Source organism: Pseudorasbora parva, chromosome 24 (assembly GCF_024679245.1).
Source record: "Pseudorasbora parva isolate DD20220531a chromosome 24, ASM2467924v1, whole genome shotgun sequence".
Taxonomy (NCBI): domain Eukaryota; kingdom Metazoa; phylum Chordata; class Actinopteri; order Cypriniformes; family Gobionidae; genus Pseudorasbora; species Pseudorasbora parva.
The window spans coordinates 13134122-13152012 of NC_090195.1; the positions used below are offsets into that span (position 1 = coordinate 13134122).

General features: G+C 35.3%; 2 protein-coding genes across 2 annotated transcripts; both read right to left on the reverse strand.

Moving 5' to 3' along the window:
• Positions 1–109: 109 nt before the first annotated feature.
• Positions 110–7950, reverse strand: lipib (lipase, member Ib). Its single transcript, XM_067435506.1, has 10 exons — positions 7899–7950; positions 5152–5528; positions 4964–5072; positions 4784–4885; positions 4294–4383; positions 3915–4082; positions 1355–1444; positions 1162–1270; positions 910–1083; positions 110–368 (listed from the first exon to the last, which is right to left on the reverse strand). Exons 1-10 carry the CDS (start codon positions 7948–7950, stop codon positions 293–295), a joined length of 1347 nt encoding a protein of 448 aa, XP_067291607.1. The 3' UTR covers positions 110–292.
• Positions 7951–9968: 2018 nt separating this feature from the next.
• Positions 9969–13927, reverse strand: zgc:112408 (uncharacterized protein LOC550260 homolog). Its single transcript, XM_067434935.1, has 7 exons — positions 13737–13927; positions 13545–13651; positions 13297–13366; positions 13120–13202; positions 12775–12978; positions 11140–11274; positions 9969–10238 (listed from the first exon to the last, which is right to left on the reverse strand). Exons 1-7 carry the CDS (start codon positions 13831–13833, stop codon positions 10050–10052), a joined length of 885 nt encoding a protein of 294 aa, XP_067291036.1. The 5' UTR covers positions 13834–13927; the 3' UTR covers positions 9969–10049.
• Between the last annotated feature and the right edge of the window lie 3964 nt (positions 13928–17891).

Genomic DNA, 17891 nt, shown 5'->3' on the forward strand with positions numbered 1-17891 from the left:
ATTTATTTTACAAAACAAGAATGCAAAAGCTGTACATGTAAAACCTCTTTACAATTACATATTTATTTTATATTAATATTGATTAAGACAAAACTATACTGGAATGGTCAGGACTTTATATTGTAAAACTGCACTTAAATTCTAAATACGTGAATGTGTCTGATATAACATCGTTTTATACTAGTGAACAAAAAAAAATCACAGTAGTAATCTCACAGAAAAGGCACTAAAACTTTTTAAACCCTCTTAAAAATTTCTTTTAGTTCAGGTGTTTTAATGTGATTTCTTAAGGTTAATGGCAGGGCAACGGTTTGAAAGACACCTCTGCATTCTCCTCCAAAATAATGTCATATCGACATATCAGTGGCCTGTGGGGGACAAGAGCAACACGATTACATGTGTGCATCACAATCAAATACAAAAGATTCAAGATTTAGTTTTTTTTAAAGAAAGTGGTACTTCTGCAAAGATGCTTTGTTGATCAAAAGTGTTAGTAAATACATTTTATAATGTTACAAATTTATATGTCAAATAAACACCATTCTTTTGAACTTTATTCATCAAGAAATCCTATTTAAAAAATGTAGCATGGTTTACACAGAAATATTAGCCAAGAAACGTTTCTTGAGCACCAAATCAGCATATTAGAATGCTTTCTGAAGGATCATGTGACACTGAAGACTGGAGTACTGAGTAATGAAAACTCAGCTTTGCATCACAGGCATAAATTCAATTTTAAAATAATTAACAGTTTTTTCAAATTGTAATATTTCACAATATTGCTGTTTTTACTGTATTTTAAATGCACCCTTAATGAGCATAAGAGACTTAAAATAATCTTATTGACCCTAAACTTTTAAGCGGTACTGTATGGGCGTTAGCTCAGAAAAGCAAAGAGTGGTTATTCACCTGTTTGGATTTTCCAGTGGAGTTATCCGAATATGAAGCAGCCTTATCTTGTATCGAGGTCCAATAACATTCCCAGTGACAATCCGCAAAGATATTTTCTGAATTGGATATAGATCCTCGTCAAACTGGGCCAGTAGTCGAGTGGATGTATACTGCTCAAACCTCATCAGCTTACTAAGCAAAACATACAGAATCAGCATTACAGAACAGCAAGTCAAAGTTAGAAGAAGCTGTTTACTGCAGTTTACATACTTATCTATCTGGGTCTCTATTACGTGTTTTCCATTGTGCAGCCGGAGTACGACCACCCCCCACCGTAAAAACTGGTTCCAGGTTACTAGGTCCACTCTGTAGCTTGTTTCTGAAATGAGAAAGCAGAATATTGCACAAACTGCCTTTGAGAAAACAGCTTCTGCTATGAGCCGTTATAGTGCTGAGAACTCACTGCTGTAGGGAAGCTCTGCCGTAGTTGAGAAATATGCTCTTGTTTGCCCCAACCTCAAGAGTGTATCCCTCCACTGGCTCATGTCATAACCTGAAGAGGATATAACAATCACCAGGGTTATTCCTAATATTTTCCAAGATGTATCTTTTGGAAAAGGTAGACCAAATCTTGCCTTTTAAAGAACACACTTATTTAAAAATGATTTAAAAACTGCATATTTATCATTTAAATTTCTATATTTAAAGTATGGCAAATACTGGTAAAATGTACCAACAGTTACATTCTGAAATAAACACTATGGCATAGCTATCATAAAAATTACCTGAAGATCTTATTTTGTAGATTTCACTATATTTATTTTTTTATGTAGCAACAGATGCTGGCATGTCAAAAAAAACACCTATCTTATAAAAGGGTATATATATGGATATGACCAAGGATATACATTTTTATCTTAGGCCGATCAATCACATATAGCGCTGAAAAGACAGCAGTTTCTCTCTGAAGTCGGACAGAGTGCAAGCGCTAATCAAAGCCGCCCCTTTGAGGATATTGACAAGTGCATCAGTACGTAGCCGAAATAAGAAATCATGAGCCTTGCTTGAGTAATGCCTCAATTACTTTTTGCCGATATCCTGTGCCTTCTCTGGTTATGGGCACTGCAGTTATGTCTTTTTTCGACTATGTACTGACACACTTCTTCGAAGCGGCCGCTTTTAGGACCGCGGTAAGCTTTTTTTGTCTGTTTGCATTTTTAGCAACATTTTTTAACATCACATTTTTTGGCTCCTTAAATTTAAAGCTGCACTGTCATTTTTACGTCCGCTAGAGGACGCATATTCAAGACAAAGGCGTAGTTTGATGATGCCAAGTTTGAGCGCAGAATATTGGGACGTGGTTTTCACCTCACAGCCGGTGGAAAAGAATCAGGAGAGGATTTCAGAAATCATGTTCATGGATGCGGTTATTAAAGTTATTGTATTATGAAGCAGAGCAGGACTGAGTGTTGTGGAGCTGAGCACGGCTGCTGGAGCGATTGTTACACAACACAGCTCACGAGCAACGGGACTTTGATTATGATAGGACACAGTCGCTGTTGCCATTTCCGCTTCTTCGGTCATGAGTATGAGGTAACGCAGCTCTGTTTATCATATTAGATACATTTAAGTGTGTTTAAAATTATGTTATGATGTTACTCTTTGTGTTTGCTCAGCGGTTGCTGTGACACTTGTTCACTCTGCTAACAGTAAAGCTCTTCCAACGGAAACCGAGGGTAATGCAGATATGACACAACTGACAGGCAACTCTCTCCGACGTCCTGGCTCCTTGGTTAAAATAGCAATTTTTTCACAATTTACAAATAGTTGGAAACATTTGGGATATTGTAAGAACTCAACTGAACAAAATATATAACACTGGCCTAGTAGTTTTTGGATATTTTACTGCAAAAATACGACATAGTGCACCTTTAAATTTCTGGGTATTGCTTGGCTGTTTGGTGACTCCGCTGCGTTTATCAGTTAAACTTGTATTTGGCACGTTCTATTGTGGGTTTGTTATTAATATGTAAAAGTTTAGACTCGGAATATAAAACGATGACCTTTTTTTTCAGTTGTATTTCCAAGAAGAAGAAGAAAAACATCGGTGCTGGAATCTGATTGGCTGAACGATGCTCTAAGAGTTTTGATAGTCCAATGGCACTGTGGCTTTTATCACTCCTTTAATCACTTGACTGACTGGTCGTTAAATCTGTGCAATTTTGGGGTAAATATTTTTTCTGTTTTTGAAAGAGGTCTTTTATGTATTGAAGATTGTTTCTGTCACGGAATAAAAAATAAAATAATTGCACCTGTCAAAATTCTGACTTGCAATTTTGAGTTTGCCTCAAGAAAAGTCGCACTGTTTACTTTTAGAATTGTGAGAGAAACAGTTTGTCTTTTTTGGCAGAATTGCGAGATATAAATTCGGTTGATTTATACAGTCAGAGATATTAACAATAGAGAAAAAAAAGTTAGAATTGTTAGATAAAAGACACCTTTTTAATTGCATGTTCATATCTCACAAATTTAGACTTTCTCGGAATTGCGAGAAATAAGCTCACAATTGTGAGTTATGAAAATTGCAAGAAATGGTTCTTCTGAGTAAAACAAATCTGGATTCTTTCATGAATAGAAAAAAACAACTTAATTTTAAATCTTTTGTAAGTCTTCTGTCACTTTTGATCAAATAATAAAATACAATATTTTTATAAAATGCCATCCTTGCTGAATAAAAGTATTCATTACTTTAAAAAAAAAAAAACATCCAACCTGTTCATTAAAAAACACTGAATAGACACAAGTGACGGTTGATTCTGCTCTTAGTTAGGAAATGTTTTGGTTGGCAGAGCAAAAACAATGTAACAAAAATATTCTGTCTAAAATAAAAGTTGCTCTGTATGTTTTTATTTTGTTTATTGAACTGTTATATAAAAGCAAACTCACGCTTGAAATCTTTACTCAGTATTACTATTAGCATTTAATATGGTTAATTTACTAGATATATTGCATATTGCTTTTACCCAGAACAGGACAGGATGCGGGCTTAAAGGTCTCACACTGCAAACACTGGCCGCTGAGGAAGTCGCTGTACGAGGAACACGGGTATGCCGTAAGGTTACAGGTGTGATTCAGAGCACACAGGTACAGGAAAACAGACCTCTGGTGATCACACACAAAATAAGATTTCCCTGCGGAGAAGAGAAGGAGTGCGATTAGATCTTAGCCGTCTTCCCTGTTAACACATCCTTATAATGAACTCTGTCCCATTGGGAGAATTGCATAATGATTATAGACAGAATCTTAATTACACAGCCAACGTTTTGCATTTCAGGTTTATTTCAAGAGCATTCTTTGTGTGATAAATCATCATTAATTATTTGGATCTCTAAACATACTGACCTGAGAAGATGGTCTTAGGACATCCAGGCTGATCTAATCCTCCATTGGCATAGAAATCAATATGGCCATGGGTTCCTCTAAGGCCAAAGGCTGCCACAGGAAAGCATACTACTATTTTAGTATAATTAATCTCAAGCATACTGTGCGCAGTGTAGACATTTTCTGTATGCAGGGAATACTGTTTGACCTTCCGCATTTACAAATACATGCATTGATCTGCCATTTATAATGTGACAATTGGGGTTCCTTAAATATTAACCCCTTAACTGTGACCCCCCTTTTTGAGATTTGACTGGATTTTGGTTTTACATGCTCGCAAGCCAACTGAGAGTTGCTAAATGCCCTGGCTGTAATTTACATTTGCTGCCGCTATAGGGTGCATCTAGATTTCTAAGCTACTAGTTTACCATTCTGAGCATTGCTGAATACAAATAATTTTTTTTTTATTATTATTCTTTAATGTCATTAGCCACAAATTTCTTATACTTACAGTTCATATCTGTGTGCAGCACATCTACAAACTGGGCATCAGTTGGATCAAGGCGGTCCTCAGGGGGGACACCAGCAAACATTGGCCCTGCTGGGTCTAGACCTGGAGCAGGTGAAACAATTTATTAAAAAAGGTTAACTAACCGAAGATGTTACAACCTTTTTTGTTTCATTGGCTCACCTGTGATTCTGCCTACTCGTCCTCCCAGCATCGCGCCAATGAACCCGGCAACATGTGCACCCAGGCTGACACCAATCAGGTGGATGGAGTCAAGCGATGCTCCTTCTTTCTGATTGGAACACAATATTTTAACCACATTCAATAAGTCGGCAGACATGACCAAAGCGATTTCAGACCACTGACTCTACCTCCATGTTTTCTATCAAGCCGGTGATGTTCACAGCTGTGCCCCGTGTGTTGGCTACCGCCGTGAAGTAATTGAGGTTGGCAGCCCCTCTGTTCCAGTCCACTACCAGGATGTTCATGTCCTTCTGTGCTGCTAACAAGTGCACAATGTGGTTGATCCAGATAGGCGGTGCCCCTGTGGGTCTGTACCCGTGTATGACAAAGGTAGTGGGTCGGGTTACATTGAACAGGGGTTCTTGAGTGAAGTTGTGGTGGGGGAACTCCCGACCGCACTCCAGGTTTGCACGCGCGTAGAGCAGCAGCCGCACATACAGATAGGTCCCCATGAAAGACTCATGGAAGTCCAGATCAGTGAAGTTGTCACACTCACTGTCCTCACCTAATGACAAAAGACACTGGCTTACTGGTCTGTGTTTTGCTTGTGTGAAACTAAAGATGTTAATTATTGAACCAGTTAATTGATATGGCTTGTTATACCTTTTTGTTTCCAGCCATTTTGTATTTGGGTTTGACAGCACAGAAGTGTTGTTGACTAATAATACTATACAAATTTGTTGACATTGTAATTGAAAGTAATTGAAATTAAGTTGAATTAACATGAAATATAAATATTACATGAAAAACTTAAATGAAAATGAGATGTTGATTTTGCAGCTAAGTACTAAAATTTACTTACAGCTTATATAGAAATATTTTAAAAACTTATGAAAATTACAAAAGCACAAACACTGTAAATAAATATTTTAAAAATAAGTTACCTTGTTGCCTTAATTTTACGTTCATTAAGATAAAAAAAATTGAGTTAATACAATAACTTTTTTTGAAAATTGACAACATTTACTTAAATATTGTTAAAAGATTTTGTAAGCATATAAGGTAAATGTGTGTGTTTTATTCGCGATGATGCAGTGAAACATGCCAAATTGTGCTATTTTCATGATTTATCACATTTTTATGTGGTTCAGATGCAATAATTTTAATTTCAATTAACAATTTTTTTTTAAGGCAACCAGGTTACTTACTTTTTTTTAAAGTTAAACCAACAACAAAAAATTACAGTGTAAAAAAAAATACTGAAACTTAAACTAAAGTGAAAATCTAAATATAAAAATAAAAGTTCAAAATAATCGATGTTAAAATAGCATATCATAAAAAATACTACAATAACACTGCAGCAAAGACAGATTATACCATTTATGAAATATTGTAAAAACACATTTCAAGCAAAACATTACACAACAACAAGCCTGTTGGGTTTTAATTTCTACAACAACAAATTAATTTTGTTTAAAACAATAAAGACTTAATGGGTATTCGTTGCTTTTTTAGAAATTACAGAAAATAATTTAGCATCTTAATTTTGAAAATGTTAATAATGTCTAAATGACCCAGCCTAAATAATGTCTAAATGACCTAATGCCAAATTTTTCAACAAATAAAGTCTTTCCTGTTTTCATTTAGCCTTAGGTTAACAACAGCTTAGCACGTTAGCTTAGCATAGTGCTTGGCTCTTTTGATTAGCTAGAACAAATGATCTCATAACACAGTTTTTTTTATCAGGTTTTTAGGATGTGGAGAAGGAAAAAGGAAAAACTAGTTCAGACAAATTATACATTCTGAGAATAATGTAGCATCCTTTGTATGCCATTATTATTCTGTTAACTAATGCATTGCAATTCATCCATGGATGGTCACATGGTCTGTGTTTTGGTTCCTTTACTTTCATAATAAAGTCCTTTAAACATTCCAAAGTCTGCTCTTCTGGATGCTGATAATAGGGTAGAATTAATTTGTTCTATTTAGAATATTCACAAAAGTCAGTCATTGCTGTCCTTGCCCTCTCTTGGCCTGACTGATCCACAAGTAAGTAAGCCTGGATTTTAGCGACCCACTTCCTGTTCATCTTGCTGTGCGTCCTCTCCACTAAACATCAAAGTTTAATGCTTCCATTTTTCTTCAGCAGTCTGCACGACATCATTCTGATCATCCTGCATTCATTGCATTTATAAGCCATGTAACCTCTCAGGTTTTCCATGTAGATTTTCGACCATAGAGGTCATCTGTGCTTTGTAATTAGCCTGCACGTAAGTCACAATTGGATCATGCTTCTATAAAAAAGCAGATCATCCCACCTCTCCTTCCACATGTTTCTCTGCTCCACCCCTTCCTCCAATAGAAAGATTTGAGATTATTACAGGTGTCAGTCACATGATCAAGGATAGGGGTTTACTGTATTTAACTCTCTTTGATGCTGATCTGCTATTTCTGCCATCTAGAGTTACCGACCACATATCACTGAAATAACATTGGTAAATATAGGCCAAGTCCTTGGATTCTAGGTGTTTCCAAAAAGACATGGTATTTCTGTTTGGGTTAGTTTGGAGACAGTGCAACTGCATTTATTCATGTCTTAGCTGAAATGTAGCTATTAATCCGTTCTCTTGAGACTGTAGGAAAATATATAATGTATAAAATAAATCAAATGTTTTTTGAGCTATTAAAAATTTGTCAGACGCAACATGAAGAGTATGCACGTGTTAAAGCTCATAACAGTTCAATAGAAGAAGACACACAAATTGTTAAATTAGAAATGAAAAACATCCCAGTGTCTCGACTTAATTTTTTTGTAAAGAAATGTCTAAATCTTTCTCAACTTTTTTCTAAGTTAGCAATAAAAGTAAGCGGATAAAACTTTTACGCACATTCAAATGGTGTAATCTGTTAGGTAGAGTCCTTTCCTGTCGCTTACCTTTACAAAGCATAAAGGTGCTCATTAAAATCAGGAAACGCCACATTGACATCATAACCACAAGAGGTGAGAGAGGTAGACACAAGAAAAATCAAGAAGACTAAGAAACAGTGAATCTGTTGTAAAGAAAAGAGCCCATGGAGGAGGAGTTGTAGGTGGGGCGAAGGAGATTGGATGAGATCACACATGCTCACCCTGTGGTTAGTGTCACAATGTGGTTAAGTCAGCAGGCCAGCTTAGGACTTCCAGAAGAGTACAGAGTGATAACTGAACAACCTTACAGGGATAGTCTGCCAAAAGACACAAATTTACTCACCCTCATGGTTTGACTTTTGTTCTTAGAATACTTGAGGTACTTTGAACAATGCCTTGGTGTTTATATTTTGTCAATACAATGAAACCCAGTGGGCATGAGGGCAGGTAAATGATGACCAAATGTTAATTTGTGTGTGAATTATCCCTTTACTTTTTGTTCTCTCTAAGGTTAGGCTTATTCGGCTGCATTAAAGGTCACAATTAGAGGAGTGGTTCTTCTTCCAAACTCTACTTTGAAAGAGCCACATCAGCACAGATATTCATCCATCAGCCACAAGGCTTACCAAAATATACTGTCAGCAAATACACACATGTAATTTTCCTATTGCACCCATATAGTTGAGCATCATCACTAAGTGCATGAGCAATGATCCATGTATGGATTATCTCTGCTTCCCTGCTGAGTGCCATAAAAACCACTACATTATTATTATTATTATTAATCAATTCCATATAATTAGACAGATAGATAGACAGAGAAGCGTCACTCCAGAGAACACATCCCTAGAGTCCAGTGGCAGTGTACTATACACTACTGCATCCAACACTTTGGTGACACTTTGTGATTTAAGGCTTGGATGCAGCTACTTGGACAGGGAAACCCATTCCATGAATCTCTCTAGACACTGTTCTTGAGTTAATCCGAATGCCACTTGAAGTTTGGAGGTCTGTAGCTATTCAATCTGCAGAAATTTGCTGACTTCTGTGCACTGTGAGCCTCAGCATGGGCTGACCCCCTTTTTGTTTTTTTCCTGCCTATCACTTCGTGGCTGAGTTGCTGTTGTTCCCAATTGTTTCCACTTTGTTATAATACCACTAACAGTTGACCATGGAATATTTAGTTGTGAGGAAATTTCATGAATGGAGTGAATGTTTGTAGAAGCGTCTGCATGCCTAGGTGATTGATTTTATACCTTTGGAACACCTGAATCCAATGATTTGGGGGAAGACCCAATACTTTTGGCAATATAGTGTGTATATTATATATATATATATATATATATATATATATATATATATATATATATATATATATATATATATATATATATATATATATATATATATATATATATATATATGTCTCGTTAATCATATTAAATTATGAATATAAGTGAATATAACAATTGATGAATATTCTAAAAAGTTTGAAATTATGTTTTATGCGGCAAGACAACTTCTGTGTTTGGAGAAAGCAGAAATAAGAGCATTAGGAGAGTGTGTCTTTGGGGTTCAGGGTCAGAACAGAAGCTGCTTTGGTCTATGTGCGGTTGAAACAGATTAGATGGCAGATTACAGTAACTCTACTAAACTGTCCACCCATTCCCGCACCTGATGAAGTCAATCCTATTATGGGACACACTGATCAGGGCTCATTGTACCCATTTTTTCTGCATCAGGCCGACAGATTAACCGTAAATCTTCTCATGACAATATTAAGAGTTTAAAGAGTCATACTGTCATCTACAAACATGGTTTTTGCAGTGTTCACTGTTTATGCATGTATTTATGTCTTTAAGATTGTTAAGCTACAGGCATACACAATGACATTTACATCATTTTTATTCTCATGCTTAAAAGATTACTTTAATACATATAAAATAATCAAAGAAGCTTAGATCAGAGTGCAACTTAGTTATAATATTTGATAGATTTAATTTAATAATATAATACAAAATAACATTTTGAATAAAAAATTTCATCAGAGAGAATATTTGAGGCAAAGCTCAAATATAAACAGAATAGTTTGCCTAGTTAAAGCAATGCATGTTTAAAGAGAAACTGCAATGTCTGTACAGAGATATTTGAACATATTGATATAATCCATATATGATTTCACCTTCTCATGAAACTAGAGATGAGGTCTATGGGAAGAGGAAAGACAATAGTTGAGTTCCTTTCCGAGGCAATCTCAGTAAGTGTTTGCATATAGCGCAGCTGAAGTGCTGATGGGGACTCTGACATCACGATTGCCGCCTCTTTCAGAGCACGCGAGGCATTCATTTCTCCCTCTGCTGCGATCACCTGTTCATTATAGAACACACATAAATATGATCATTTTACAAAGAACATTTGTTCTTTATATAAACACAATCCCAACACAGTCAAGTCTTTGGCACACACCTTTAATTGCTCGGAAATTTCCATTAAGTAAATCCAGTTTGTTTTTCCACTGCGTTGTGCCGTAGTGTGTAAGGACATAAAGGCTCAGGTTTCCAGTCAACAATATGACATTATTATAGTGTTCATTAAAAGGCAAACACATATCTGAACTAGTGTATTAATGGATGGTTAAATTAATGAGGAAAATATGGATTAATGGCAGATAAATGAATAATCTTTGAAAGTTTTCTTTCATGTTAGTCACTGATTTACCTAAATGCTGGATAAAAATTCAGGTGTGGATAAATAAAAAATGAATGAGCGACATTGATTAATGTATAAAGATCATAAATGTGTTTTAGTGCCCTGAAGAAGCAGCATAATAGATATTTACATGAATATTCCACAAGAGGAAAATTTTCACACAAGGAGTTAAACTATTTCCTAACCTTTGGTTCTTAATATTAAGCTATAGTTAAATGAAATGAAATTATGTAGGTATTATACATGCTGGTTATAAAAGTCATCACAAATAGCAATACATTCAGGCTAATGTCTTGACCTGCAAGTGCTTTGCTGGTTTGCGAGCCTTGTTTTGGAAATTGATTGGCTTAAGGGGGTTACAGTTCATCTACACCCCTGTGTGCGAGGGGCTGCAGGTGCTTATCCACCAATCAGAGAGCACCATGTTTCCCCAGACAGACTGAACACAAAGCTGCAAAGCTGATAAGACTAAAGTTGGCAGGCTCTGCAGTAACACACTGTATAGGATGTGTTTGTGTGTCTGAAGCATGTAACAGTCTTTCAGTGCTCAGACACCCACCTTAGCTCGGGCATCTCTGGTGGCTTCTGCTTCAGCTGCCATGGCTCTCTGCAAAGAGGTGGGCAGTTTGACATCTTTAAGCTCAACCCGTTCCACTTTGATACCCCAGTTCTTGGATGCAGCATACAGCACAGCCTGTCAGAGATGATGAAACGATGAACAATTTTTATTTAAGGCGTTTATATGCTCCTAAAAGAAAATGTTGAATCTGGCGAAAATTAGGGTCCAAAAAGGGGATGCTTAATAATCCAAGCTCAGATCAGAGTATAACTTAACTATTTGATAGATTTAATAATGTACTACAAAATAGCATTTTGAATAAAATTTTTCATCAGAGAGAATATTTGAGGCAAAATTCAAATCATAATATAAACAAAATATTTTGCATATAAAGCAATGAGTGTTTTAGGAGATGGCATATAGCTGCCATTTCTGTACAGAGATATTTGAACATATCATATTTATTAAACAGTTCTTAAAAGAACACAGTAAAAAAAAGAAGAAACATTTGAGCTAACTTAAAAGATCATATCTCTGGAGCAATTTAGTTGAGTTAACTAAAAAAGTTGAGTGTGGTAGGATGCCTTATTTTCAAAAGTTGGCTCAACTTTGTTCTTAGTGTTTAATAATCTAAAGAACCTTATTTGCTTTATTAAGAACCTTTTGTTGAATGGAAAGTGTTCATGGGTGTTCAATGCCAATAAAGAACCTTTATTTTTATGAGTTACCACACTGTAAACAAATTTAGGTTAAGAAGTTTTAAGTTTAAGGAAGCAGAACTTGCAGATTTGTATTTTGTACTCATGCATTTAGTTGTAGCCTACTTAAAATGGTACTTCAGCGCTGGGAAGATGAATCAGTATTTAAACTGGGTGATTATGTAGTGGAAATGTGAAATTATTTTTGAATTTGGTGCTTTCTAGACCTTTCTGAGATAAGACAGACAAGGGGGTAGAATGATGTGCTTTAAGTCAGAGTCAGAGTTGCCAGCGTTAGTGCGCATTGAAGAGTTCACTGCACAAATAGAAGAGATGTTGAGCGCTCAAATCCTAGACTATAATGTTTATCTGTCCAACAGTTTACTGATCATTTGTTTCTTCTTCGTTTTAAATACCAGTTATTGTGCGTGTGATGCTAATGAGTCCTCGTGTTGCCACCCGATGGCGAGTATAGGCCTACAGTACAACATCGTTCAGAAACAGCTATAAACTCAAATCCACAGCACATACCTTTATTTACAGATCAAGTATTATAATGGGAATAAATGATATTGGAGAGTTTTACGTTAGTGTTTACTTAGTGTTATGTTACCGTTTGGTGGAGGCAATCCAGAATTAGTGTTGGTGAAATTATAATCAACCCGTAATCAACCAGTTAAATTAAAGTTTGTCTAAATTAACATAAACAAGTTAATAGAACTCAAAACATTGAAAACAATGAACCAATTTACATTAGGCTACTTAAGTTAGAATGTGTCTAAATTCTAAATAACTCTTAAAAGTTAATTTGATTGAACTAATTTGTTTTATTTGAGTTGACTCTACTCCAATTAATAAACCAATTAATTATTTTGAGCATTAGGGTTTACAGTGAAAACAAGTACAGCTAAAGATTTAGAGGTATTTGTTATCTTACCTCCATCTGTTCTGACATCTCCTCACGGTCTTTTAAGATGTCTGCCAGGCTTTTAGTTCCCAACATGTTTCGTAAGGTAGTCTGTGCAATCATCTGCGTGGCATGATTAGCATTCTCTACTTTGGTAATGGAGACAGTGGGGTTAAAGATACGATAGTAGACCACCGCATCCACCATAATAGTCACAGAGTCTTTGGTCAGCACCTGAGGAGAAATGTTGAAAATGTAATTCATGTTACATTACCGTAGGTAAACTCTTAAATAAAAATTATATTAAACACATAACCTTGAATACTGTCATATCTAACACTATTTAGATATTTTTGATTCAAATGAATCACTCACCTCTTGAGGAGGGATGTCAAAAGACACTGTCCTCAAATCAACCTTCCGAAATGTGTCCACACATGGAATAATCCAGAACAAACCTTTGAAAACAATCAAGATGAACTTCTGCTTGTTGCAAATTGTACAATGTTTAACAAATTATTAATTTTGTAAGAACGGTCGGTCATTACTAACCAGGTCCTTTAGCACCACCAAGGAGTCGTCCCAAACGAAAAATAACTGCTCTTTCATATTCCTGGACAATCTTTTAACAAAATGAAATGTTAGGAAATGTATAGGCCTATACCAATTGAATTAATAAGTGATGAGCTACAAAACCTTAATGTTTTTGTCAGATTTTATTATTTGATAATTGTAAAAAATAAAATAAAATATAAAATAATAATAATAAAGTAGGCCTATGTTTTAAGTAATTATCTTACCTTTATACAAAACCACACAGAGACAGGAAAAGTAAGAAAGACAAAGAGAAAGGAGAAGAAAGTAAGGAGGTATCCACAGAACCCAGAGTTCCTTGACTGATCACCATCTGATTAAACACAACGTAAAAAGTTATTCTCAACGACATCAAAATATGATTAAAATATTTTTTTTTTTTTTAAAGCTTGGCAAACCTGACTGGAGTATGCCATTTGTATCACTCTCTTCATTTGATACAGGTTCAATTTTGTTACTGGACATCTCTCTCGGCGAAGACAGCATTATAGACATAGCAGTTTTTGTTTTCTGTAGGATTGTTGAAATTGACTTTGAATGAGATATTTAGGGTGATTTAAACACGCTCTCTTTTTCCATTAACGCCCATTTTCACACACAACACACAACATGGAACAGTGCATGGCATGTCGCTAAGCAACAAAACTGAGCTCATGTTAAAGGAAGTGTATGTACGATTGTGGCCGAAACTGGTACTGCAAACACTTTTAAATTAATGTAGAGATAATTTATCCAGTTATTTATTCAGTTATGTTCTTTAATGTTCTTGTTTTTCATACAGAAAAATAGAATACTATTGTGTGCAAAATAATCTGAAACTATAAGAGTTTACAGATTTTAGCACTGTTTCAGGTGCTATTTCGATGCAATTCGCTATATATGTTCACTAAGTTTAATTCTAAAACTTTTTATTAATTAATAAATGATTTTCACAGTCAGGTCCAACGGTCTGAGTGGGAGTCCACATAGGAAATCTGGAATTTAAAATTATATTATACCTGAAAGAAAATAACTGGCTTTCCAAAAACATTTACTCAATTTAATACGCTGAAAAGATTATGTGTAATGAAAACAAAGTATATTAAATTAGAAAAATTCTCAGTAGAAAAATGCGCGTTCTCAAAAATGTTCCACAACTAGATGATTGACAGCCGTGAAACACGCCCCCAGCAGAAACCGCCGCTCTCATTGGATATGTGCGCACGCTGCACGCTCCAGTGTTTAGGCTTCAGACGCGGTTTAATTTTGCACAAAAGCGGGCTTTAATTATCCCCAAACATGTCAGAGGACATTTACAACGTGAATATTGCCGGCAAGCGTAAATAACTTAAAATGTATGCTGCTTTATGTGTTTTCTTCTAAGCTGCTATTGTTCTAGCTGTGTGAGATGCAGATGCAGCCTTGCAGGATGTCATTTATTCGCTGCAAAACAATATATTGTTTTCAGTCGCTGCCAGCGATAGTAAAATAAGGTAAGCACAACTTTTATTGATGTTTTTCTCACAGTAGCCTACCCTACTTGAACTGAATGTCTATTTTTTTTATAATGAGTCAAGAGGACGCAAGTAAAGTTCACATTATTGTAACAAAGAATTGTGAACATTTCACAATTAATTCATATGCCATTGCCAAGTAAAACATTTATTGGTAAAAAAAAAAAACTTAGTACACATTTGTCTGATTTGAGTTTTCTTTATTCATATAAGAACAGCGCAGTAGACCTATCTATCTATCTATCTATCTATCTATCTATCTATCTATCTATCTATCTATCTATCTATCTATCTATCTATCTATCTATCTATCTATCTATCTATCTATCTATCTATCTATCTATCTATCTATCTATCTATCTATCTATCTATCCGTGCAATTAATAAGTAGATATATTATCTTGACTTTCACCATTAACTAAGATTGTCTTTGCTGAGATCTGTATTTTTGATATTTCTGATTTTTAAAAGGGAGCCTTCTGCATTAACCTGTTTATAGGTATTCTAGGTGACTATAACTGGGGAGGTATTTTATATTGTCAACCGCAGCAACCTTTAACAGATTTTTTTTTTGTTCAGGGTGGCTGTAATGGGTCACAGGGGACCACTGCATTTGTCAGACCTTTGCAAGCTGTATAATGAGGACTCTGTCAACACCCTATGCTCAGTGTTTGAGCATGAGTGGGAAAAACAACAGAATTACAGTGAGGTAATTAAAAATATATACAAGGACCAGGGACAACCTTCCCGTTTCCGTTTGTTTCATTGTGAAAAGAATGCTTTGTATGAGATGTAATGCTAATAATGTTAATATTTGATTTATACAGAGGTCAGACCAAGAAGAGGATACTGGAAGAGAGTTACCGCTGGCATCCAAGAAAACCAATGCTGGTTACACTCTCCTTTATGCGATATGGATGACATTCCATTCAGCCTTAGTTAAAGTTGTGCTTCTGAGACTGTCGACTGATCTTTTTGGCATTTTAGGTCTTCTGACACTCAGGTATGACTAAAGCCCTATTCGTACGGGATTAGTTTTACAGGGGTAGATGGCGTAATATAATTTTACCACAGGACATCCATAGTATTAATGGCCAATTCTCATGGCATAAAAATCTCAGTAAAACTAGCAGAAGTGGGAGGACTTTTTGTCTGTTGACAGTATTTATATTATTTATATACACAGTATATACATATATATATACTATGTGTATATAAATAATATAAATACTGTCAACAGACAAAAAAGTCACCATGTTTTAGGAGTAAAATATAAAAAAATCAGGCAAAATATATCAACAAAACTCTCAGTAAAACCTTTTTACCTTTTTAAAAAACCAGAACATAGATCAGAATAAAACGTCTCATACAGTAACCCTGGTTCCCTGTGAAGGGTCTTTGTATTAGGCATGTGCCGATATCAATTTTTCATGTTGCGATTAATTGCTGAAGCTTTTATCACAGTATACGATATTATCACGATATTGAAATAAGTTGCAAAAAAAGTGTTGTCATAGCATAACAGCTTTAAGAACTATTTTTGTAATAACAAAAATAACTGAATGTTTAAATACAATAATACAATGCACCAAATATATACACAGCTCTGGAAAAAAATATGAGAAATCAATGTTAAGTGGTCTCTTAATTTTTTTTCAGTGCTGTAAAAGTAAAATTTTCAAACAGATTAAAGTGCAAAAGAATTAAGCTATAAAGAACAATGGGTAACAAATTACAATAAGGTCTCATTATTTAATGCATTAACTAAGATTGAGCAATAGCTACATTTGTTACAGAAAGTATAATGTTTTTGGTAATGTTAGAAATACTGATCATTGTTAGTTTTATTTTAGGTCCATTAAAAAAGTTATTTTGTTATTAAACATTAACTAAGAAATTAACGTTACTTAGAATAAATCATTCTTTATACGTATTTTTCATTGTCAGTTTGGTAATAATGAATTAACATGTTAACTAATGAAGTCGTATGTCTTTTGAACAAATAATCCAAAAAATTCTAATCATTAGGGCAAGTTGTAGTCCAGATTAAAACATAATGTTTAAGTTTGAAAATAAATAGCCTATTAAGTCTTTAAGTATTAAGTATTTGGTGCTGTGATGAACAGCATTGATATTACAAAAACGAATGGCTGTTTTAAAAACTTAACTAGCGTGGTTGCTTTTGTTTGCGGGGTTTCCGGGGTAATCGCTGCATTCTGCAGTTCATCAGTGCGTCCCTTTGACGCAGAATACAGCGGTGTTGAGCATTTATACAGTTGATGGGCAAAGTATTCTTGAGTGCATTATAAAAAATGTAATAATTGTTAATAAATTATTATTTTACGATATTTTGAAGTGCCCACAATAACAATATCGTGCATATTCATTATCGTGATATATCGGATTACCGAAAATCAGCCATCAGCATGGTCAGTGTCTGAGGCATGTGTAAACTAAGTACTATAATCATAGACAGACGTCAGTCCATGACTTCACACACGGAATGCTTTTTTGTCTAAAGGAGAGGCACAGGTAGGCCCTCGTGCGGCAACAAGATGCAGTGCCTCGTTCCCTTTATTAGGGAACCATGGTTACAGTCGTAAACTGAGATGTTCCCTTTTGAAGTGGAACTTTGACGCTGTGTCTTGGTATTGATTCTATAGGGAGCCTATAACCACATATTTTCTTATTCGGCCATCTAAGACCGTATCTATTTGGATAAGGTTCTCAAGGTTCTTGGTTCTCGCAAGTCTGGCGAGAACTGGCACTTCTAGCTGCAGTAATGCAATGACTTTATCAATCAGTGATTGTCTCATTTGCTTAGAAGGCGGACATATTCCACCATCTTGCCCATTACAGTTTTTCTATTTCTATAGTCTTTGGCATAGCATTAATTGACTCTACAGAGCTTCTACTACATTCGAAAGACCTTAGAGTGGTTAGGGGACAATAGCTCATAACCTGACATGAGTAAAGGCACTGCTCCAAGAATCATAGCTAATGGCTATATATGACAAGGAGGGAAAACTCTACTCTGCCCACCTGTCACCCTGCGATAGA